The sequence below is a fragment of the Drosophila santomea genome, chromosome 3L (assembly GCF_016746245.2).
Source record: "Drosophila santomea strain STO CAGO 1482 chromosome 3L, Prin_Dsan_1.1, whole genome shotgun sequence".
NCBI lineage: Eukaryota > Metazoa > Arthropoda > Insecta > Diptera > Drosophilidae > Drosophila > Drosophila santomea.
In genome coordinates, this window is record NC_053018.2 from 24109393 (window position 1) to 24135134 (window position 25742).

Here is a 25742-nt window from a genome sequence, read left to right on the forward strand (position 1 = left end):
CCAAAGTTTTTTAATAAAAAGTTTTCCTGAAACAGTGACTGGTGCCAACCATCCTAACGGATTCATTACAATTTACGCTTAATTTAAATAAATCATTTTGAGGTTCCCATTTTAGTCCTAAAGTTTTAACACATTCATTTTCGATAATATTGAGAACCTTATTGTCCCCTTTGTACTCCACAGTGGTTAATATTTTGGAATTGTTGGAAATCCATTTCCTTAAGTTGAATCCAACTTTCTGCAATTCATGGGAAATTAATGTTATTAATTTATTAGCTTCTTCTACCGAATCCAGTCATTAGGTCATCTATATAGAAATCATTCCTAATTATTGCACTAATAACTTGGTTATTACATTTATCTGCAATATCTACCAGAACCCTGGTAGACAAATATGGTGCAGATGCAGTTCCGTAAGTGACTGTGGTTAATTTATATTTTTTAATTTTTTCTTTTGGAGAATTTCTCCATAAAATATATTAATATTTTTGATCATTATTATCTATTTTAATTTGTCGGTACATCTTTTCAATGTCTGCCGAAACCACAAATTCCCATTTTCTCTATTTAATAATAATATGAAAAATATCTTTTTGAACTCGTGGCCCAACCCACATTATGTCGTTCAAACTTTTGTTATTCGTAGTTTTTGCTGAAGCAAATTTAGTGTAGTCAACCTTAAGTTTTTCATTTCTATTTAGTTTTTTCTCCAGATTCATGTAACGAGCTATCGCTTGTTTCTTTGAATCTCCTAAGGTGACATCCTCCTTGAATGGAATTGACACAATGTATCGCCCATCTGAATCTTTTTTTGTCGTTTTGATAAATTTATTTTCACAGATTTCAGACTCGATATCATCTTTTTCTTCTTCTTCCACTTCCCAGTAGTGATCTAAATCTTTTATTTCTATTGTTGTGGCAACAATGGTTTCTTTTTCTTTGGATTTTTTACATCCAGAAACTATCTACCCGAAATCTGTTTTTTTGCCCAAGGAGACCATCTATTTTTATACCCGTTACTCGTAGAGTAAAAGGGTATACTAGATTCGTTGAAAAGTATGTAACAGGCAGAAGGAAGCGTTTCCGACCATATAAAGTATATATATTCCGTCTGTCCGTCCGTATGAACGTCGAGATCTCAGGAACTACAAAAGCTAGAAAGTTCAGATTAGGCATACAGACTTCAGAGATATAGAAGCAGGGCAAGTTTGTCGATTCATATTGCCACGCCCACTCTAACGCCCAAAAACCTCCCAAAGCTGCCACGCCCTCACTTTTGAAAAATGTTTTGATATTTTTTCATTTTTGTATTAGTCTTGTAAATTTCTATCTATTTGCCAAAAAAAACTTTTGGCCACGCCCACTCTAACGCCCACAAACCGCCAAAAACTGTCCGCACTTACACTAGCTGAGTAACGGGTATCAGATAGTCGGGGAACTCGACTATAGCGTTCTCTCTTGTTTTTATTTTTAATTTTTTCTAACACCATCATTATTAAATCATACTGCTTCGTGTTAAAATATTCATGATCGACAACGCCGATCTTCAACAAATTGCTATGATTAGCAATGAATCATTTTTGAAGCTCATTTAAATTTAGAATTTCTACATCTGTTAATGTTGGTTTTACTTCCAACTTTCTAATTTCCAAAATAATTTCGGACTGCTTCTTAAGGAATTGAATAGTCTTTTCTGACATCATTTTGAATTTTTTTTTTTTTTTTATATAGATGTGCTTGATTTGATTGAAAGTTCTTAATATATATAGTACGTGTGTATGTATTGTATATGTATTTATATATATATGTGTGTTTGTATAAACAGAAACTGCTACTGCAGTTGCTGCTTCTGCTGCTCCTGTTGTTGCTGCTTCTGCTGCTGGTAGAGGCTCCTTTGAATTTGACTTCCTTCTCTTCTTTAAGGCTCCGTTGACGTCGATGTTTAAAGATTATTATTTTTTTTTGTTTTGTTTTTGGCACGTTTTATTATTTTTGTAGTCCAGTCAGATTTTTTGTTTTTTAGCCATTTATTTCGGCATTTATGGTCTTTTGGCATATACACTGCACTCTATTTATGAGCTGATTTAATGTTATTAGAGCATTAATAAGGCACTGTTTTCAGGCACTTTTTATTTAATTTATGCTCTTTTGGCATATACACTGCACTCTCTTTATGAGCTGATTTAATGCTATTAGAGCATTTATAAGACACTTTTGTTATGCACTTTTTTTTTTTTAATTTCACAATTGCTGATGTATGGCCTCAAGCACGCCTTACCACAATTTATAATGGTACACAAAGCAACCTTTAGCTATATACTATAAGATGATTGTTTTATTTAAAACATAAAAGATTCTTTTGTATCTTTTTGCTTTTAATATTTATACTCTGTTCCTTACTGAAATGGAGTGGGCGGAATTTGTCCAAGATAATTAGTGACTTCTGGGGGATCGTGATGTGGTCGTCTCTCAGTGTATGTGTCGTTGATCGTCGTTGTTGTTGTTGCGGCTGCTGCTGCTAATTCCTCCAGAAATTAAATGCACGGGATCGACTTCACTTTTGAACTTTATTAGAACACTTGTAAATTAAGACTAACTTAAAACTAACATAGGAAACACAGCGGGACCGCGGAGTGGTGAATACCTTGCGGGAAGGAGGGAGAGCGAGAGGAGAGAAGGAGAGCGCGAGCAGCGATGCTTGCGAGCCGTGGAGGAGCTTTGAGTACAAGCATTGGCCGCTTACACTGCCGCTCAACTGTTTGCGCCCTTCTGGCGTGAACATTCTCCCCCCCCCCTTGCGTAGCCTGGCCGGCTAGACAGCAGGATCGGCCTCTTCATTCCGTGCACGCTCCAGAAACGGTCCATCCGAACACCGTGTTCTGCGCGACGGGCAACCCATCCTCAATTTTAAGGAACCCCGGTTGGATCAGATTGGCTTATACATCTGATCCCAACACGAGGGAGATGGAGGCCGGCCGGTAGAAGCGCTCGTCCGCGAGACGAACACCGTCAAACTTGGCCCTTGCGCAGTCGCTCAGAGCTCGGATGGGTGTCCGGATCCTTAGGCTGGGTTCGATCTTCAGGACGACGTTGAGTCGGAAGGTGCTTGTTCGGGACCGGAGTGTCACCGAGCAGACCTCGTCGTCTCCCAGCCGGGTGATGGGCAGCCGGAACGCAGCCGCCAACGACCGGTCGATGCTGCGCACCGGCATGCATGGGTCGATCATGGCCCCGGTCTCGAAGGTCTTCGAGCCCGTGTCCAGCACGACGATGGCTGTAGGCAGGATGGGGACAGCCTTCTGCTGCCCCGTTGCCACCGCCGGAGACGCGACGGAGACCTTCGGACGCGGGCGATTGTTGGCGACTGGGGCTGGTGGCGGAGTGCGGGAACGAGGTGCAGCGGGATGGCGCTCTCTGCGCGTCGGAGCTGGTAGCGCTGCCGGGGTCGGAGCGGGGAGGACCTCGTGCATGTGGAGGAGAGTGTGGTGGTCTCCTCCACACTTCTTGCATCCCTCTTGGCTGCGGCAGTCTCCTCCTGAGTGCTGATGGGCGAGGCAGTTCGAGCAGTACTTATTGATAAGTACTGCCCGAAGGCGCTTTTCAGCGCTCAGTTTGTGGAACCTCTTGCACTTCCGAAGAGGATGGATTCAAGAGCAGACTCGGCAGCGGTAGGATTTAATACCTCGAGTACGTCTGCTCTCCAACGACTGGGTGGCACGAGGACGAGGAGCCATTATTGTAGGAAGTGAGTAAGTCTGCCAATAAAAGAAAAAAAGCTTAGTATGAGCTGACTACTATTTGGGCCCCGGAATGGGGGAAGTGCCCTAATACCTAGGAACGGAGGACTCTTTGTCTTCCATCGGTAGAAGAATAACTTTGTGGACAGGGCGTTTTATGGTGCCGCGAGACGTACGGACTCGAATGCGGTCGTCGGCTCCTGGAAAGGCAGAAACGATTCTGCCGAGCCGCCATTCGTTCGGTGGTAGATTGTCCTCCTTGACAACTACCATATCGTCGGCTTGGAGGTTCCTGGTCGGAAATTGCCATTTATTTCGTTTATGGAGTTCTTTAAGATACTCCTTTTTCCACCGTGCACTAAACTGCTGATGTTGTGCCTTGAGGTGTTGCCATCGATTTATTATCGACTTGGCTTCGCCCTTTATCTCGGGTTCCGCCATGGAAAGCAACGGCCCTCCGATAAGGAAATGGCCTGGTGTGAGCGCCAGCAAATCTCAGGGATCTTCGGACATAGGGGAGAGGGGTCTAGAGTTGAGGCAAGCCCCAATCTTAGCGAGAAGCGTCGCCAGCTCCTCAAATGTATATTTGCGGGCTGACGTCGATTTAAGGAACAGGGTTTTGAAGCTGTTCACCCCTGCTTCCCACAAACCCCCCATATGTGGAGCCCCTGATGGGATGAATCGCCATACGAGTCCCTGATGGCTATATGCATCAGTCACGGACTCTTTGATAGCTTGGAGAAAGTCCCTGGAAATCAAAGTTGCCGCCCCCACAAAGGTCTTACCATTATCCGAATGGACCCGCTGAGGACAACCGCGCCTCGCTACGAAACGAGCAAAGGCCGCTAGAAATTTCTCGGTTGTTAGATCGGAAGTGGGTTCCAAATGGATAGCCTTCGTGGAAAAGCACGCAAACACACAAACATATCCCTTCGTTATTTCGTTTATTTCGAAAGGGACGGCATAGTCGATACCCGTGTAGGTGAACGCCCTCGAGAAGGAGACTCTATCTGTCGGGAAATCGCCCATCAGCTGTGTTTGGAGTCTCTTCTTGTAAATCGTGCAAATCTTACACGGATTGACCACAGCCTTCACCAGATTCTTGATTTTAGGAATCCAATACTTCGATCGGATCAGGCGTACGATCAATTGACTACCGCCATAAAGAGTAATCTGGTGAGTAAATTGGACGATGAGGCGCGACAGTCTACAGACATAGAGGAGAATAATCGGATGACGTTCATCATATTGCAGGGTTTTGGAGGCAGTGAGACGGCCGCACGCCCTTAAAAGGCCGTGTTGGTCAATGAACGGGAACAAATTCACCAAAGGACTTGACACTGGAAGAGGCCTTTTCTCGGTCAGATGCTGAAGCTCTTGGCCATATGCTCTGCGCTGCCCAATAGAGGTCAGAGTTCGTTCTGCCTCTCGGATCTCTTCACTTGTAGGGCGTGAATTGGGCAAGAACGAACCTTTGCGGCAGCGTTTAAGGAAGCGTTGAACATAGACCAGAACTCGCAGGGCCTTGTCCCTGGCCATAGCTCTCGTGGCCCTTGCAGCCACTCTGGTCCGTGCTACCAGAGATGGTTTTCTGCCAATTCATGTAGGAATACGCCTCGACTGGCTAGATCGGCGGAGTTTTGTTCTTTGCGAACGTGTGCCCAACAGTCGACTGGCGTCGCCTGCGTGATCTTGGCAACTCTGTTGGCCACAAATGTGGTCCAGTTGCACGCAGGCTTTCGTAGCCAGGCTAAGACGATTGTGGAATCTGTCCAGCAGCGGATATCTGAACTGGCGGAGGGCATGTGCGGAAGGATTGCTGTCACCATTTCGGTTAACAGCACGGCACCACAGAGCTCTAGCCGAGGAAGGGAGACGGTTTTTACCGGGGCCACCCGTGTTTTGGCTGTAAGCAGGCGAGTCAGGATCTTTTGCCCCATCTCGACGCGGATGTATATAGCCGCTCCATAGGCTCTCTGAGACGCGTCACAGAAACCGTGGTGCTCTATGATTACCTCTCGGAACACGGATCTGGTTGAGGTCGGAATACTCGTCTAAAAACGATTGCCACCGCTGTCTCATTTCAGTGGGAAGCTTATCGTCCCAGCCTAAGTTCTGCAACCAAATCTCCTGCATGAACATTTTTGAACGGATTATGAACGGCGCGAGCCACCCGGCAGGATCGAACAACCTAGCGATTTGGGACAAAACTTCTCGCTTTGTATAGGAGGGTTCCACAACTATTTCGGGGGGAACGAAATAGAATTCGTCGGACTTTGCCCTCCACCGAATACCGAGCGTCTTGGCCGTGCTTTCGGCATCGATGTCGAGGAACTCGCTATGAAGGAGGTGTTCGGCCGGGACGTCTTTAAGGACGCTTTTGTTGTTCGAGGTCCACTTTCTTAGCGGAAACCCGGAGGCACTTAGGGCTGCTTGCAACTCTCGAATCGAACTTTGGGCTTCGTTTACGGAATTCGCCCCTGCCAGAACGTCGTCGACGTACATGTGCTGCTGGATGATGCGGCTGGCATTTGGAAATGGCACTTGGATATCCTCTGCCAGCTGTTGCAAGACTCGAATGGCGAGGAAGGGGGCGCAGTTGACCCCGAAGGTAACTGTTTTTAGTTCAAAGTCTCGGATATCTCCTTCCTTGTTTCGGAACAGAATTCTTTGAAACGGGGTATGTTTTGGATCGACCCAGATCTGACGATACATTTTCATAATGTCTGCACTGAAGACGTATTGAAAATAACGCCATTTCAGGACCTGGATCGTTAGATCGGATTGTAGGACTGGACCAGCATGAAGGATATCATTTAAGCTGGTCCCATTTGCCGACGGACTTGAAGCATTGAATACAACGCGAAGCTTTGTAGTGGTGCTCTCGGGCTTAACTACCGCGTGATGAGGAAGATGATACGAGGGAGAATTGTGAGTCGGCGGAACTTCTTTCATATGACCCAGATCCAGGTACTCCTGGATCACGCTGTCATATTGCTCTTTTAAGGGAAAGTCTCTTTTTAAACGATTTTCGTTTCTAAGAAACTGAGCTAACGCAATGGACCTTGAATATCCTAAATCGGATCCGGTATTCTCGGGGTCCCGGAACGGGAGCGTCACCACGTACCTCCCGCTTGCGTCTTTTGTTGTTGTTTGGAGGAAGTTCCTTTCACAATAGGAGTCCGACTCTTTTACCATCTTTACTGGTAGATCCTCCACCTCCCAGAACTTGCTGAGAAGCGTGTCGAGCGAATCAGGGTCGCCTATTTGGTGCACCTGGGTCGTGAAGGATGCGACCCGTTTCGGCTTACCCTTGGAAATCGGCCCCGTTAGCACCCACCCGAAAATAGTTTCTTGGCCCAGGAGCGAGCCGCAAATATTTTGTCGGGTGCCATCCATCATTATGGATGTTAGAATGTCAGCCCCGATCAGTACATCAATTTGAGAGCTCTCAAAAAAGGTAGGATCTGCCCAGCGGAGTGCGGGCAGGTCCTTCAAAGAATTCCGAGGGATCGTATAGGAGGGCAGTTTGCCTGAGAGCTCCGGAAGGACGTACGCTTCAGTGTCTAACTGTAGTCCTGGCTTAGTAGGAGAGCGAATCCCGAAGTGACACAGCTTCGAGGATTGGTTCTGGGTGTTGCGGAATGGCAACTTGATGAGGTTGAACAGGCGTTCTGAAATGAACGTCGCCTCGGATCCCGAGTCGATTAAGGCTCGGGCTCGGTAGTTCGTCCCCAAATGGCACACGTCAATGATCGCTGTGCTCAGTAGGACGGCTGAAGTGCCGGACGCGAAAAAAGTTTGCACCGCTGAGGTGCTTTCCGATGCATTTCTGCTGGAGGGTCTCGGAGGTTGCTGTGTATGGGGCGAGGTTGAGGAACTCGCATTTTCGGAATTTGGGGGGCTGCGATGCAGCAGCGTATGGTGCCTGCCCTTACATGTAAAGCAGCTGTGTGTGCTTGTGCAGTCACGTAGCTGGTGACCTCTGGCAAAACAATTCAGACATAGCTGCTTCTTTTTTATATAGCTGGAGCGCGAGTCAACAGACATTTGAAGAAAACGCGGGCACAATCTTACCGGATGGTTCTCCTTAGAACATAAGTCACACCCTTTCTGTTTGGTGCTGACCTTTGTCTCGAAGGATTGAAGCCTTTTTGGAACTGCCTGAGTCGGTTTCATATCTTCGATGGCTTCCAATGTCCGATACCTTTCGCTCAGGAAGGCATTCATTTCTTCCAAGCTGGGATCTCGGATTTGGCAGTTAGCGACTGTTCCCATAAGGACAGGGTCTGCTTGGGCAGTTTGCTCGCGCAAAGGAAAACCAAGAGACAATCCCAGTTTTCTGTGGATACCTGGGAATGCTCTAGTGCTGTTAAACACCCCTGAATCGTGGATTGTAGCTCTTTTAGAGCATGACCAGATTCTTGCGAAATTGAACTCAAGTTAAAAAGGAGCTTGAGCTGGCTGTTGACTAAAAGTCGCTTGTTTTGGAACCGATCTCGAAGCGCCTCCCACGCCGAAGCAAAACCATCATTCGTGAGAGGAGATTTCGCCACGATTGCTTTTGCTTCGCCACTTGTTTTCGTAAGGAGATGGAATAGCTTCTCGACCGGAGTCAGCCTGGGGTTGTTTACGTAAATTGCCGTGAATAGGTCCCGGAAAGTGGGCCATCGGAGGTAATCGCCATCGAAGACTTCCGTGTCGCATGGAGGTAAGCGGCAGCCGGACGAAATTAGCGGCTGAGAGGGTGCTTGAGGCGTTGCTCTGTCGATTGTTTTCTCTCGGATTTTCTCGATAGAGAGGACTCACTAGACGCTCGCGTCACTGGTCGGGAAATGACAATCCTAGGAGTCGTCTTCGAACTGGTCGATGGCAAAACCTTTGCTTTCGGAGTGGGAGTCGCGGTTTTGACCCTGGGACTAACGGACTTGGGTGCTGGCTTACCGCGAGTGGATAGCGGAGATTGCGGGTTGAACTTTTGTTCTTTTCCAGGTGCGGGTGTCTTTTTCTTGTCTCCCTCTAGGGGCATGCTCAGCTATGCCCTAGAAGAAGGAAGTCAAGAAGGCCTGCACGCCGCAAAAAATGTGGAATTGAAAAAGAACCAGACACAGAGGGCACCCAAATCTGGATGAACAAAGAATCCCGTCGGAATTCGGGAGAAAGTTGCAATTGGGATCTGGAGATTGGAGCACAAAAGGAAAAAAATCGCAATTTTTGTGAAATAAGGCCCCAATAGATCTTCAATCAACTGGAAAAAAGCTTAAATGAAGCTAAAATTCAGTGTGAAAAAATAGCTAGGAGGATTCACAAAAAAAAAAAAACAGCTAGAGCGAAGTCCACAAGAAGATATAGCTATATTGGAGTCTAGAAAAACAATAGCTCAAATTTATAAAAAAAAACTATGAATTGCAATTTCTAGAAAAATAGCTAAAAAATAGCTACCAGCTGGAGTCTGGATAATAGCCAAGGATTTATAAAAAATCGCTACCGATTGGAAATCCCGAAAAAATATATGAAAAATAACTATATATTGGGATTTATAGAAAAATAGCTAACAAATAGCTATCGAATAGAGTTCGGATGATAGCTAATAATTTATAAAAAAAATAGCTACCGCATTTAGGACCACAACGAAAAATCGCGACAAACGGATGCGAAACATAAACACAAAAAAAAAAAACCAACAAACACGCCAAAAAGCCAAGTTGGGAGGCTGATAAATTTGGGTGGAACTGATAAATAATTATTTTAATTTAGGAACCAGAAATAGGAGCCAGAAATTTTTTCAGTTTTTTTCTTAAATTTTGTCGTCGGACTTATTTATTTTATTTTATGTTTCGATTCTAGGGTATTCTCTCGTCGTTATGTGCCGGTTTTGTGTCAGGGCAATAAAGAACAAAGAGTAGACGAAAGAACTTGCACTTGCCAAGCCTATGTATGTATGTATGTATTATTTGGATTTTAATAGGGGACTTGCAATATGTATTTATGTATGGAGAAACATATATATGTAATGTAATATCGGAAGAAAAAAGTCAGGTTTTATTTTATTCTGTATGTCGAGATTTGTGTTTTATTTTGAGCCAAGAGATAAAATTTGTTCTCAGTTCGGGTTCGATATTATTTATTATTTTTGGTAATATATTTTATTTGTGTATTAAATTGGTTAAATCTATGGAGTGATTCTTATATATGTATGTAGATGTAAATTTTATTGGAATATATGCATGTCAAATTTTACTTAATGTATGGATATGTATATTTATGGGTATGTATAATTTTATGTGTATGTAAAATTTTGCTGAATATATGTATATGTATATTTGATTTAATTTAGTTGAATTTGTGGTTTGTATTTTTTATTGAGGCAAAAAACAGCAGTTTAGCAGCGGACGATAATAGTGAATTTTGGACAGTGTTTTAAAAAATGTATATATATATATGTATATGCGCTTGGATACCAGCGGATCACCGTGAGACGAATTAGGGGGCCGGTATTGGCAAAGTGCTTTTTTATGCACTTCAAAAAAGAAGTAATCACGGTGGTTGGGCGCATGTACTTATATATTTTCACCTAATTTTCACTTTTCACTTTTCACTTGATACGGATGGACGGAAAGAATAAACGCCGTTGGAAAAATGAAAATGGCGACCACGGACGGAATAGGATTTAAAGCCGTACTTATCTTGATTTTTCCGCAAGGAGCGCTGGTAGGATCAGGATGTGTATCCGGCTCGAAGGACCATGAAATGGATTGGGCGGAATTTGTCCAAGATAATTATTGACTTCTGGGGGATCGTGATGTGGTCGTCTCTCAGTGTATGTGTCGTTGATCGTCGTTGTTGTTGTTGCCGCTGCTGCTGTTAATTCCTCCAGAAATTAAATGCACGGGATCGACTTCACTTTTGAACTTTATTAGAACACTTGTAAATTAAGACTAACTTAAAACTAACATTGGAAATACCGCGGAGTGGTGAATACCTTGCGGGAAGGAGGGAGAGCGAGAGGAGAGAAGGAAAGCGCGAGCAGCGGTGCTTGCGAGCCGTGGAGGAGCTTTGAGTACAAGCATTGGCCGCTTACACTGCCGCTCAACTGTTTGCTCCCTTCTGGCGTGAACACTTACCATATAGGGGGAAACAAGAGTTAATTATTTTTGCTACCTTTAGCTGCAAGATTAACTTAGCAATGCTTAAAGGAGCTGGCCTTTCTCTGAGTCCCTTACCATATAGGGGGAAACTGCAGAGTCGATTTAAGGCTCGACTGACCAAATGTAAAATCCCAAATGAGAAGACTTTACTCGTTGAGTTTTTGTAAGAAACTGATTTTATTTGGAAATATCTTCGGTTTAAATAGGTGACATGAGAATCGCATCTTAAAGTAAATGGCCTACGCAGAGGCCTAAGTAAATAGTCCCCGCCTTATCGAGGTCCCACGCTCCGGCACATCTGCCTATCTTGAGCGGGGAGGACCTTATCTGTGGTCTCCCACTAAGAGACTATTTTAGGAGGCGGGGAACGATCTCAAGTGACTGACTCATGTAGTGTGCACTTAGATTACATGTTTTTGAGCACTGCACCCGTGTCGCCTTAGATAACAAAATCCTAAATATAAATTATCGCTCTCGATTTATTTACAAAAGATATGAACGGAGCCCAAAATTGTAAGTCTTTAAATATATTCGTGTTTATGTGTGAACAGGAAGGATATATTTTAATAAAATGTTCCTGGATTTAAGCCTGGAAGCTAAACCTAGCCACCTTCTCTAATCACTGCATGCATGTCTTTGAAATCCTTTCTCAGGTTGATTTGGTGAACACAGAATTCGCAGAACACAGAAGTCTTTGACAAATTTTGCCATTTCGCTTTGGGAGTCAAACTTTTCCAACTTGAGCTTGTTAGGCGAAATACCTTGCAGTTTAGAGATCCGTACTCGCGTCTATCAGTGTACTCCGCTTTCGTCCGTTATAGGGTGCATATCAATAGAATTGAAGGGCTTCAGAAAATATTTATGAAATTTGCACTCCAGTCCCTGCACTTTTCTGATCCCCGTCGAGCTTTGGAGGATTGGCGATCAAAAGCTGGGCTGCTCTTTGTTCATGATATTTTGAACGGGAAATTGGATATTTCTTATTTTAATCTTATAAATAATTAAAACGATGGTCTACACCTGATGATGATGATTTTTATATAAAACGAAGACGTAAGATTAAACATTACAGACGAAGAACGACGAGTGTAAATTCACGACAACTAACTAGAGATGAGTTAAGTTTAATGCTAAGACGATGGCAAAAAAAAGCGAAGACGGAAGGTTAATTTAAATTCATTAAAATATATGTAATAAGCTTTAATAATGAAATAAATGAAAATGAAATAATGAAAATCATGTACATGTAACATATGTTTACACATATGTTGAGAACACGTTTTGTTATACAAAACATTTTCAGTAATTATCTAATATGCTAATAGAAATAGCTAACTGTTGAATATCGAATTATAGAATATATCTCAAAGAAGGCCGATATTAAAACTAAATTCTTTCCACTAGATGGTATAAAAATGTTTAATAGGATGTTACGGGATGTGTGTTTCGTTTAAATGCATTTTTGTCTTAGCTTGTCATTTAATAAATTTATTTTACGAATCTGATTTTTTGTGATGTAATTTTGTGATGTAATGCTAATGGCAGGTAGACGGTTGGTAAAATGTAAAATCCCAGATTATGATTAACTTGTGATTATTTGATGACTTACATCAAAAACTTGATATTCTTTCTCTCGACTTCCAAACCGAAGTTAACTGTGATGTTTTTTGGTAGACACTGTGTAGACTGATGTCAACTTTGATAGGTTAGGTTAGGTTTTACCGGCCGTCGGTAATCCGACGCACTTAGACCATTAGAGGTCCATTGTGATACCGTGTATGTTTTCCCCTTTCGCCCGTCGAGGTTCGTGTGCAGTAAGCAGTTTCCCCAGCCAGAGACGCTGGTGAATTTTTGTATCCGATGTGGATCGGCGTCGGACAGGTCGGACGTGTCTATCAGGAATCTGCTTCCTAATTGAGTAAGTCTTTTCGCTTGCAGTGCTGGACAGTGGCATAGTAGATGCTCTACCGTTTCTTCCATTTCTTCGTCCCTACTGCTATGGCAGAAATCGTTATACGGGGCATTTAGTCTTCTGGCATGGGTTCCTATTATATCTTGTATGAGTGGCGCGGTAGTGCCTTCTCGAGCTAGTTAATCTGCGATGGAGTTGCCTTCTATGTGCCTGTGACCGGGTACCCATATAAGGCTGGCTACGAATTGTTGTGTCATCTCATGTAAAGATGATCTGCAATTCGATACTGTTTTTGAGTGACTTGAGATTGAGCCAATCGATTTGATAGCTGCTTGGCTATCACTGAAAATGTTTACATGTGAGCTTTCCGGTTTTAGTCCTTTTAAGAGTTTTAGGGATTCCCTTATTGCTGCTACTACAGCTTGGAAGGCGCTGCAATGATCGGGGGCGAGTTCCACTCGTCCCTCTCTGGGATGATTGTGTTGAACGGTGTTTGTATGTACTCCGTTGGAGTACAGTAGTCTGTCCTGGAGGGGACAATTTGAATGTTTTTTAGGAAACATGAGTGACCCGCTTCTTGTGGGTTCCACTGTTTGGTATCTCTAAGCCTGATTTCCGCTACTGAAGCCTGTTCCATGCCAGCTAGTTCTAAGCTTGGGAGATTGAGTATGGCATTTAAGGCATCGTTTGGGGTGGTGCGTAAAGCACTGCTGATGCAGAGTGCCGCAGCTCTACCACGACCCCATACAGTAGTATTGGTCTGACGATGGCCGTATATATCCAGTTTACTATTTAGGGTGTCATGCCCCATTTGAGCCCTAATGCTTTCTTGCACGTGAAGGATGCCATAGAAGCTTTTTTATATCTGTCTGTGAGGTTCCAGTTCCAGTTTAGTTTCCTGTCAATTATTACGCCCAGGTACCTTGCGCTGCTACTGAAGGAAAGTCTTTGATTGTTGAGGATAGGTGGGACTAAGTCTGGTATATTATACTTCCTAGTGAAGAGAACCAGCTTAATCTTTGAGGGGTTAGTTCCTAATCCGTTATTCTTGGTCCAGCTGGACAAAACACTGAGTTTGAGCTCATGAGATCGCATAGCGTTTGGGGGTATTTGCCTGTGAAAATGATGCAGGCCGATGATTCTTTCAAGGGGGTTTAGTAGGAAGGATGACAGACTAATTGGTCTGAAATCATTTGGGGTCGTGTGTGATGGTTTCCCTGCTTTAAAAATGTCAAGAAGCCAGATTATGGCAATATTTCCCGCATGTTGGGCTTGTGCGGGTATGATTTTGTCTGTACCTGTAGATTTCTATGGTTTAAGCTGCGCATGGCCCTATGGAGGACCTTTGGGTCTCTGCACAGTTCGATACTTGCCAGTGTGGCGATTGTTTATTGGAAGGTGAGAGCGTTTTGGCTGTTTCCTGGGAAGTGAGTGTCTAGAAGTATCTCCAGAGATTCCTTACTCGTGCTGGTCCAGTTGTATTTTCTTGACTTGTATTGCTTGAGTTGTATTTTCAATTTCTGAGCTGAAGGAATGCCACGAGGATCGCTTTGCTTTCCTGATGGCTTTTTTGTAGTTTGCAAGGGCTCTCTTGTAGGCGATACACATTGCCTCCTCATTTCCTGCCTGGGCCCTGTTATAAAGGGTTTTGCAGTCTATTCGGAGGGGGTATAGTTCTACTGACCACCAGGGAGGTTTTGTTTTTCTTTTGGTCTTGCTATTGGGGCAGGCTTTTTTTAGTGCATAGTTGCAGGTTTCCGTAAAAATTGAATTTATTTCGTTTTGATTAGAAATTGTTTGGGGGTATGGAAAGGGATCTATTGGGATATTTTCCCTAAAAATATTTTTGTATTTTTGCCAGTCTGTTTTCCTTGGGTTTGTGAAAACTGCAGGATTTGAGGGGTTGGCTGTGAGGGTCGTTTCTATATACCTGTGGTCCGAGAAAGAGTGCTTATCTAGCACCCTCCAGTGAGTTACTGTCTCTAATAGTGGTTTAGAGACGAAAGTTAGGTCTATTACCTCTCTATTACATATGAAGAGATTTGAACTAAAGATAAAGCTAAAAAGAGACTCACCGCGGTCGTTTGTGTCTGTACTTTCCCATTGTGTAAGGCGGCCGTTAGCATCACAGCCTATTAGTAGTCCTATGTTTTGCTTTTCGCTGTCTTCTACCATTCTCCTTAACAGCTTATCCGGCTGTTCTTGCCTTTCGTAGGCCATGTACGATGACAGCACTCGGAACGGAGATGGCTGACTCTCCACGGTGGCTGCCGCGTTATCTGCATTGCTGTAATTATGGAGCAGAAAAATGCTAAGGTGATTTTTGGCTAAGATGCAGGCCCTTACTTTACCTTCGCTGGGAGCTGTTAAAAGCTTATATTCCTTAGTCCCCAATCCTGAAACCTTTCCTCCCACTATCCAAGGTTCCTGGATCAGGACTATGTCAACTCCATCCTCAGCCAGATGGAGTTGAAGAGCAGCGGAAGCTGCCTTACTGTGGTGGAGGCTTATTTGCAGAAGCCTTACGGACATCTGCTGTGGGCATCTCCACCACGGTAGTGTCGGCTCCCTTCTCGTCCGATGTGTCTAGGTCTGTCATTGGACCCATGTTCGCAAGGCTGCGGAGGATTGAGGCATCAGTCGAGTAGCCATCCTCTTTTTCCTAAGCCTCGATCTCGGAGGCAATCTCCGCGATCACTCCTCCACCGCCTTCCTGATCCTCCTTGGCGGCCTTTAGACCTTTATGGGCACTGAGCTGAAGCCGAAGTTTAGCTCCCCATGAGCGGCCTCAATGGGAGCTAGGGACTCCTTGTTTAGGATGAGGATGGCCTGGTTTGTTGGTCCCTACATCTCGTCGACCTTCACCACTCGCCAGTCCGAGGTGGGAAGGTGCGGGTTGCATCGCTGCAGCATGGTGAGGATGTGGTCCGGCGCCTTGATGGATGCCGGGATCCAGATCCTTGCACGGGGTCGGCAAGGTACGTCGGACCAGCTCAGCGCAACAAGTCCGGCGCCTTCATACACCTCCCCCAGCTCCATTACTGCGGCTTTGTAAAGCTCCGCAGAGCGTTCGTTGTCACAGGCGAACACCTTGACGCCGCCTTGAAACCATCCCACGTCTTTGCAGACAGGAGGGGGGCCAGGTTATTTGGCTAAAATTTCGAAACATTTGGTGGCTAGGGCTGCCTCCACCCACTTCCATTTGTTTTGTGGAATCCTGCCACTCGGGTCGTTTCTGTCGACCACGCCCAGGAGAATGAGGTTTTTTACGATCTCCGTATAAGATCGCCCTGGCTGTACGCGTTGAAGCTTTGCTTCACCTCTTAGGTGGAGGTCGCTTTTTAACCTCTGTGGGCTTGGGGGCTTCCTTGCCGAAGTTTGGCAAAACAGATCTTGCCCATTCCACCTTCTTCATCCATTCAGCCGAAGGAGCCGTTTTCGATCTCTTTGACCTGCAGATCGTTTCAATGTGTAGGTGTATTTGCCGTTACCGGTTGCCACTGAGTGCTTACCGTCCTTGGCTGCGCCTGAAGGGGGCATCATGGCACTAGGGCCTGGAGATGTTCCCATGGCGGCGGCTTTGGGCGGCTTGCACTCAGTAGCCTCAGATTTGAGGCGGGGTTCACCCGAACCCGGTCCTGTGGTGGAGGCCAGGCAGGTGAGCTCACTCGCCAACTTCGCTGCCTTAAGGGTTGTTCGGCCAGACTCAGCGGAGATCCGTGACGCTGTAAGGCTTCTTAGAACAGGGGGTCGCCAGTTACCCTGAGCTCTCCGTTTGAGACTGAGATATTTTGTGACCCGGGCCCTCAGTCAGGCTGACTCTCGGCACGGGTCGAGTGACACCTTAGTCCGGCCCGGGACGCCCGACTACCATTTGCCAGCATCCTCTGGCAGGGACATAACCTTGCCAGGGGACCTCTTTCCAGCCGCCCTCGCGTAGAGAGTATAGTCGCACTTCCGGGTGTACGAACAATTACGGCGCGTTCTTCTAGCAAGCTTGAAACTACACGTTAGTCCCCTTGTCCATCACCCGACTGACGGCCTGTCAACTTTGATACTTGATCAACATCATTTTCTCAGTCAATATACTATAGCAGACTGTGCGCATAGAGTATTTGTGCACATTCTGACGATGTCTTTGCAGCACACCTTTTTTGCTACGGAGAATTATATACGAATTCTACAATACCATATATTAAAAGGTTAAAATAATATTCTAATTGAAACAAAGATGCTGAGATGTCTTCAAAATTTAATTTTTAAACTAGTTACTTACACTGATGATATTTTCTTGTTGTTAACACTTTGAGGACGATCTGGAAACATATCTGTAAAAAGTATATTGCATTAAAACTCAACCCGCTTACCTTTGTGTATAAAATTTTTCTGTATACGTGATAAAAATCTATTTTTCGTTTCAGTCCCTGGAAAGTACGCGACGTATGCTTGCTCTGTGTGAGGAGGTAAGAAAAAATAAAAATATATATAATAATAATATAATACACAAAGATACTAATATATATTCCTGAGATACAGTATTTGTAACTGGCCATTTTTTAATTTTGCTTAAAAACGGTGGACCCAATTAACCTAATGGTTAAGGCCATTATGGATAGTTTTTGTAGTAGTCTTTATTGACGTCTATGTTTATAAATTAATTAAGTAATTAATTTAAAAGTCAGTTAATAACCACATAAATTTCTTATTTAATATTAACCCCAAGGCACAGCTTCACAGTTTTACCAAAAATATATATATGAACAAAAAGTGAAAATTTGTTTGTGTAATAATTCGTGGCTAGTTTTGGATTTTGATATCATCTTTATGTCGATAATTTTATTCTTTTTACACGACGCTTTGCCCTAGGTTAAAGGGAACTATATCTAAAAATTATTATGTGCGATATATCTGCATTAGTACCGTCTTTATATTTTATAAAGTTTGATACAACTTCATTGAAACGGTTGCAAAAAGTGAAAAATATGTTTATTTCCTGCCTTACATATTATATCTATTCTTGATCAGCATTAATTAACGACGGGACGGGTCCGTTTTACTTAAAATCAAAAACAGCGTTTTTTATTGGTATAAGTGGACATTTAAATATACAGTAGTATGATACAGAAATTATTAGAAAATAAATATGCATTATTTTTTCATATATTTACTCCTCCGTCCTCTTTTTGAACCCGCCTTTATTCCCTCAATCATTGATATTGATGTATATATAAAGGTACGCTTTATACCATTGTAGGATTGGTTTTGGTTTTTAATGATAAGTCCCACTGCTTTGTGATTTTGTTTAATTTTTAATAGTTTTATTACTGAAAATAGTGCTAAGTATAGCTTAGATAAGATACTTTAGAATATAATGTAAGTTTGAACCGAATTTAACATCGTTTGACGACTTCGTCGTTGTTTTTTCGTCGTAGTTTTTTACGTCTTCTCAGCGTCGTCTCTCGATTTGAAAGACTTCTAAGTAGTTTAGGCACAGTTTCTTTTCCACATATCAATAATATCAAGGCAAATAAATTTCATAGATGATAATAACAAAACAGGAAACCAATTTATTGTCCATAAAATATCGAATTAACTCTTACAGCTAGAACCGTTGCAATGGTTTGCTTCAATTCAACGCGTTGCTTCAATTTTGAATTCGGCAAAGTGCCAATATAGTGGCAAATATATGATCAAGTCCCAGAAAGAACCTAAAATATATCGAGTTCCCCGACTATCTGATACCCGTTACTCAGCTAGTGGAAGTGCGAAAGATTTTGGCGGTTTGTGGGCGTTAGAGTGGTCGTGGCAAAAAGTTTTTTGGCAGATCGATAGAAATTTACAAGACTAATACAAAACTAAAAAAATATCAAAACATTTTTCAAAAGTGTGGGCGTGGCAGCTTTGGGCGGTTTGTGGGCGTTAGAGTGGGCGTGGCAACATGAATCGATAAACTTGCGCTGCTTCTATGTCTCTGGAGTCTGTATGCTTAGTCTCAACTTTCTAGCTTTTGTAGTTCCTGAGATCTCGACGTTCATACGGATGGACAGTCGGACAGACGGACGGACAGACGGACGGACAGACGGACGGACAGACGGACATTGCCAGATCGATTCGGCTATCGATCCTGATCAAGAATATACATACTTTATATGGTCGGAAACGTTTCCTTCTGCCTGTTACATACATTTCAACGAATCTAGTATACCCTTTTACTCTACGAGTAACGGGTATAAAAAGATATGATTATCAAAGCGACTGTATCAAACAGAAATTCAAGAAATAGTACTCATAGATGGGAACATTTCTCTCAGTCGAGTTTATGCGTTCAATTAGTACGGTCGTGTCAGCTCCAAATCTAAACCGAAGAGTGATCTTCAACTTCTTTTGCTTGTGCTTATCAGTGCGCAATCTATTCTTAGACACCGTCTGCCAAGCGGTGTCTCTGTGGACTTCGCAAAAACAATAAACACCAGAGCGAAACTGAAAACTTAGTGTTCGTCCCTGCCCATTGGGCTGGTGTCTTGTCTCTCGCTTGTTAACGCACAGGCCGGCGAGAGATAAGAAAATAAAACTTTTGTCTCCACGTTTTGATGTCAATGCATATGATTTCTATTTTTTCCGAGTTGAAAATTTAGTTAATTATTAAATGGATAAAAACACCCCTTCTAATCCGCCGCTCTCGGAAGAGCTGAACGGATTCGCTGGACACACTCCAGCAGAGATACGAGCTATGATTGCCTCAAGGCAATACGATTCTCTTGGCCTTTCACAAGCAAGTCTTGGTAAAACCAGCTCTGCTTCAACAGTAACAAATACAGTTACCACTTCTCTTGTTTGTTCAACATCAACATACACTGTGGGAGCTTCCACAAGTACTGCTTCAGTTAATTCCTCTGTAATAAGTATGTCCACAGGTTATACTACTTCACCAGAGGTTCCCCGTCTGGGGTGCTCGTTTTAGACCCGGCCCCCTTCTGGACGCAGGAAGCGGAACCCTACCGATTCTGGAAAAGATCCTACATTATTGAAAAAAAAAAAAGCAAATAAACCATCTCCCGAGCGTCTATGGGAAAAACAAGACAAGCTTCGCCCTCAACTAGTCTGCGCAACAACCGTTTCGCACCTTTAGCTGAAGAAATAAGCCTTACCGAAGATTTGGAGACTAATGAGGAATCAATTGAATTTAGCACCGACAACTCAAATAATGACCAGCCGCGTCAAACGGCAGCTCCAAAACCTCCTCCAATATGTGTTCCAAATGTTAACAGTATCAGTAAGCTAGAAAGCACCCTCAACCAGATAATCGCTGAAGATAAATATGACATACGTACTTCCAGATCAGGAATCTCTCGAGTCTACACAGCAGATGCAACGTCATTCAGAAGTGTGGTCCGTAGCTTGACTGCCCTGAATTGCCAGTTTTGGCATCATCAACTCCGTGAGGAAAAACCATATAGGCTGGTGCTGAAGAACATACACTCAACTGTCCCAAGAGAAGAAATAGAGCGCTGCTTCACAGACAAAGGCTTCGTTGTACTGAACGTCTACTCCCCAAGGAAGCCTGGCTGGAATGAAATCTTGGCTGGTGGAAACGACGACGAAGAAGACACGAATGCACAAACTAGACAAAATCTGTTCTTTGTCAATCTTAAGCCGACTCCGAATGTGGCCGAGTCTCTAAAAGTAAACCGTATTGGAAGGCACCGGGTTACAGTGGAGAGGGCTACTCGCAACAAATTTTGGCCACACCCGCAATTGCTGTCATATAAGCCCAGTTTGCGGGAATTGTGCGGGAGAGCATCCTACCGGTTCAAAATCATGTGAGACACACCTAAACAATCAATACGTATGTGCAAACTGCATGGAGAATCACCCTGCCAGTTTTAAAGGCTGCAAAGTCAGAATAGAATTGAGTAAAAAATTAAAGCCAGGGCCGAGACCACCCAACTACACCATTAACAGAGATAATGAAATCCGCCATGTACAATACGCGTCGACGTCAGCTGTCAGAAATGGAGTTTCCTATGCTGAAATGACAAGAACTAAAGCTGAAAACAACTACAGCGTTCCAGCTAGGAACACAATCACTCGAGAAGGCAATCTTGGACATTAACGCAAGATTGGATCAACTATTTAAATTAGTCATGGAAACGATTGAGTCCAACAAAGCTTTTCGTGATCTAGTCCACGTTCTGATTTCGAAAAAATGATAGTCTCAAACCTAAAAATCGGATTATGGAACGCAAGAGGGTTAGTACAGAAGAATGAAGAACTTCGACTTTTAATTATTGACTTATGGACTAAAAGTATACACTCCAGGCTATGAACAATATTATGCCAATCATCCAAGTAACAACGCCAAAGACGGTTCTGCAATCTTCATCAAAGCCAATATTCGCCACAGTCAAAATAAATCAACAATGCGCACTGATGTACAAGTCACCAGTCTCTATGTACCAACGAGTGGTGGTATTATCAAAATAGCTTCTCTGTATCTTCCTCCAAATAAGCCTTGGACTAAAAACGACTTTGATCAGCTACTTATCACATTGGGCCCCAAGTGTATAGCAGGAGGGGATTACAATGCAAAGCATCAATGGTGGGGCAACCTAAGGGCATGCAGTCGAGGAAAACGACTACAAGAGGCCATCGTAACTAGTTCTAGCGAAGATCTAGCTACAGGTGAACCTACCTTTTACTCATCTAACACTAGACTGACGCCAACAGCTTTGGACTTTTTTGTCGTAAATGGGGTGCCAATAAATAAACTTTCAATTGAAACAAAATACGATCTATCTTCGGATCACCTACCCTTAGTTGCAACATTAAGCCACACTCCCCAATATAAATCCAGAAAGAAATCCTTACTAGCTCCCGGCTCCTCTGTCGAAACATTTAGGAATGTCCTAGACAGAAGTATTAACCTAAACATCGACATAAATTATCCAGAAGACATCGAAGATGCTATAGTGACGTTTATGGACACAATTAACGTGGCTGCGGCACTTGCTACACCAGGAAGCAGAAATTCTCCTACTCAGAGTAGACGCAGTATACTTCCACAAAACGCTTCAGTTCTCATACAGCTCAAACGAAGAGCTAGACGAGAATTTTCCAGAACAGGAGACGCACGCGCCCACAACATTTACAAAAGGTTATCAAATCGTCTTAACAAAGTTCTGGTGAAAAACAAACAAGACCACTTTGACCAAATGCTGGAAAATGCAAGTCCTGATGCATCGACTAACTACTCGCTGTGGAAACTCACGAATAACCTTAAAAGACAAGTTATTCCAAAGGCTCCCATCAGAAATCCGGCTGGTGGTTGGTGCGGCTGCAGTCAGGAGAAGGCTGATATCATTGCAAGCAGTTTAGAGGATAGATTTAAGCCATTGAATCTTACTCCGGCAGAACACCGAAACAGGGTGCACTCTTGGACCAACCTTTTCAAATGGCCCTCCCCACAAATCCTGTTACTTTGGAAGAGGTAGTAACGCAGATTAAAATGCTCAAACCTAAAAAATCGCCTGGTGAGGACCTCCTAGACAACAGGACGCTTAAACTCCTTCCCATCAAAGCTGTACTTTTCGTAGTCCTATTGTTTAATAGCGCCCTAAGGCTGGGACACTTTCCAAACAAATGGAAATCGGCAATCATAACGATGATTCCGAAGCCTGGAAAGCAACCCACTGAAGTAGATGCATATAGGCCCATTAGTCTTCTACCCGCGCTAGGGAAAATGTTGGAAAGGGTAATACTAGAGCGCATCCTCAAACTTCCAAGCGTGAGCCAAGCTATTCCAAAGTGGCAGTTCGGTTTCCGAAAAAGTCATGGCACTCCAGAACAGCTGCACCGAGTGACAAACTTTGCTTTGGAGGCAATGGAGGACAAGATGTATACAACCGCTGTATTCATGGATATACAACAAGCCTTTGATAGAGTATGGCATGATGGTCTTCTAAGTAAACTTAAGACCCTTTTGACGCCACAGCTATTTCTTCTTATCAAAAGCTTTCTATCGAACAGACAGTTTAGTGTGGTTGTCGATGGCGACAAATCGTCTACGCGTACAATCTCAGCAGGTGTACCCCAAAGGCAGTGTTTTAGGCCCGACTCTTTATTCGCTGTATACCTCCGATATGCCGGATTCCTGGTGCTGTACAGAAGTTGAAGATGAAAACGTTCTCATTGCAACCTATGCGGATGACACCGCGGTAATGGTCAGAAGTACAAGCATGAGTGATGCAACCAGGGGCTTACAGGAATACGTGACGGCCTTCGAGGGGTGGGCAACGAAATGGAATATCGGCATTAATTGCAGCAAATGTGCTTGCGTCACATTCACAAAAAGGCCCTTGAACTGCTCAGGAATTTCCATGCTCGGCTCCACACTTCGACACGAGACCTTCTACAAATACCTCGGGGTGATTTTGGACAGAGGACTAACGTTTCAAAGGCATACGACGATGTTCAAGAAAGCAGTACTTTCAAAGGCTGCAAAAATGTCGTGGCTCTTTTCGCCGAGAAACAAACTCTCATTGGCAAATAAAGTTCGCCTGTATAAATCCATCCTGACCCCAATTTGGAAGTATGCGTTGCAAGTATACGGAATTACGGCCATAACTAATCTGAACAAAATAAGAGTTGCTCAAAGTAAGGTCGTTAGATCACTATGTAACTCCCCCTGGTACATGAGAACCAGAGATATCGAAAGGAATCTTAATATTCCAAAGATAGGCGATGTACTGAGGACCCATGCGGAAAGATACATGCGGCGACTCGGTTCCCACCCCAACACCCTGGCGAGAAGGCTTATCCATCCCCTGCGAAAAAGAAGGCTGAAAAGATTCCACCCACATGATCTCCCATCGAGATTATTATAAATATTTTTTTAGCTTAATTTGTAAAGTAATGTATATATTGCCTATGCCTATGCTGTAGAAATTTATGTAAAACCTGGTAAAGCTGCCACATAGGTAGCAGTAAACTTGTTTAATTCCAATTAATAAAATTTAAAAAAAAAAAAAAAAAAACATTTCTCTAATTTTACAAAATACGGGTTTTGAAAAAAGGTATATAAAAGATCGGAGTCTAATATAAAAAGGGAGAAGATTACTTTGCATTCAGGTAGGTAAGAGATTTTTAAACCCACAAGGAACTAAATTATTATGGAATCAGAATTAAACTCTGAACGATACCCCGCCAATAAAGGGAGGAAATATGGGCAAAAACTCAGCACTGTCATTATTAGAAGAAAAAATGCTAAGCTTTTAAGTCGGGGAGTACGGAAGAACGGTACAAAAGCAAATTATTCAAGTGGGACAGGTTTTGGTTTTTAATGATAAGACCCACTGTTTTGTTATTTTATTTGATTTTAAATAGCTTCATAACAGAAAATATGGTGCTAAGTATAACTTGAATAAAGTAGGTTAGGATATAATGCAAATTTGAACAGAATTTAACACCGTTTAATATATTTTCGTGGTAGTTTTCTACGACTTCTCATCGTCGTCTCCCGTTTTCAACTCCCCGCTTTTCAGCTCCTCGTCAATCTCCTTTCGTCGTCACTGTTCGGCTGAACAGTGATGCCAGACTCATTCCCACACCATATAGTTGTACCCCTTACTCGTAGAGTAGAGAGTAATATCAAGAATACCAGATTCGTTGAAAATAAGACTTCCGACCCTAATAATTGTATTTTGTTGATCAGCCGAGTCAATATAAATATGACCTATTAAAAATAGAAATTCTAAATTGAACATGCAGATTCTAATGACGACTTTGCTGTGCAAAGCTCACACCTGCAAAAAGCTGCCTAATCCACAGTTTTAAAAATAGTTTTATCTTTTTGTCTAATTTTTTTGTTTACATATTAATAACATTATACATCTTTTTTCTTAAAAGTTACACACTGAAACACTGCAACACGTTACTTGTAGAGTAAAAGATTTGTAAAAAAGTATTTAACTGGTAGAAGGAAGCGTTTCCAGCCGTCTGTCTGTCCGTCATTATAAACGTTCTTTGATCTCAGCAACTATAAAAGCTGTAATTTTGAGATTAGACATGCAGTCCAGAGACATAGACGCGTTTGTATACTAATGTTCTTACGCCCACAATCTCCCCAAAATGGCACGCTCACATTTTCGATATAGATAGTATTATTACATTAGTTGTAATTAAATTTTTTGGGAGATAATGTCTGGCTTTGTAGGCAATGTATTTTACGGAACCTTAGCTTAGAGTAACCCCGAAAGTAATAGAAGGTGCTGCTTAATACTCGAACTACTAAAAATACTGTCGATACAAACGCGGTAGCAACCCTATAAGGCATGGTTCCACTGGACTCTCTTGTACTGTTTTTCCCACCTACAGACGACGTTCCGCCCTCTTCCAGGAGATATGACCAAGAAACTCGAGTGCGTTCAATCTTGACAAGGTGTAGGGCATTATCGGGATTGTAGCTCGACTTTTCGTAGTGAAGTCGGTACTTCCTAGGCCGACAATCCCTTACCATGGGGTCGGGTGTGGTGTTACGTCCTGCATGAATCCCGACATGAACAAAGAAAGGAAAATGTGCAGGAAGTGCGTGAGAGTGCAAAGCGTTTTAACTTATCCCTACAGTACTGCGCCCTCATGTTAGACATGCACGAGTACTTGAACCATCAGAACGAAACCTTGAGAGCCCTAAAAGGACTAGCAATATAACTGGAACGCCTTGGCAGAACCGTGTTCGGCGAATTGAATTACCCGCTGCGCTTTAGCGACGGACTCAGAGATACATATTATCCTTTTATTAGTAACAACCCGCTATAACTTTCTGATACCCATGAACACCATTTACTACAGAGCACCCTCATTCACCGCACCTACCTTAATGACCAAATCCTGGATTTCAACATCGTTGACGCCCCGCCGCACCTCGAGAAGCCAATCAAGCAAACTGTA

At 43.2% G+C, this 25742-nt stretch overlaps 1 protein-coding gene across 6 annotated transcripts in view; it reads left to right on the forward strand.

The window, feature by feature from the left end:
* The window catches only part of LOC120447785 (synaptosomal-associated protein 25), a 237543-nt gene that overhangs the window by 19702 nt on the left and 192099 nt on the right, over positions 1 to 25742 (forward strand). For 4 of the 6 annotated variants that reach the window (XM_039629339.1, XM_039629343.1, XM_039629340.2 and 1 more), the window contains exon 3: positions 17219 to 17260. In XM_039629339.1, coding sequence (XP_039485273.1) covers positions 17219 to 17260 — 42 coding nt within the window. Of the gene's footprint in view, positions 1 to 9584; positions 9673 to 17218; positions 17261 to 25742 lie in introns of all 6 variants that reach the window. The other 2 variants (XM_039629341.2, XM_039629342.2) reach the window with 1 other exon arrangement.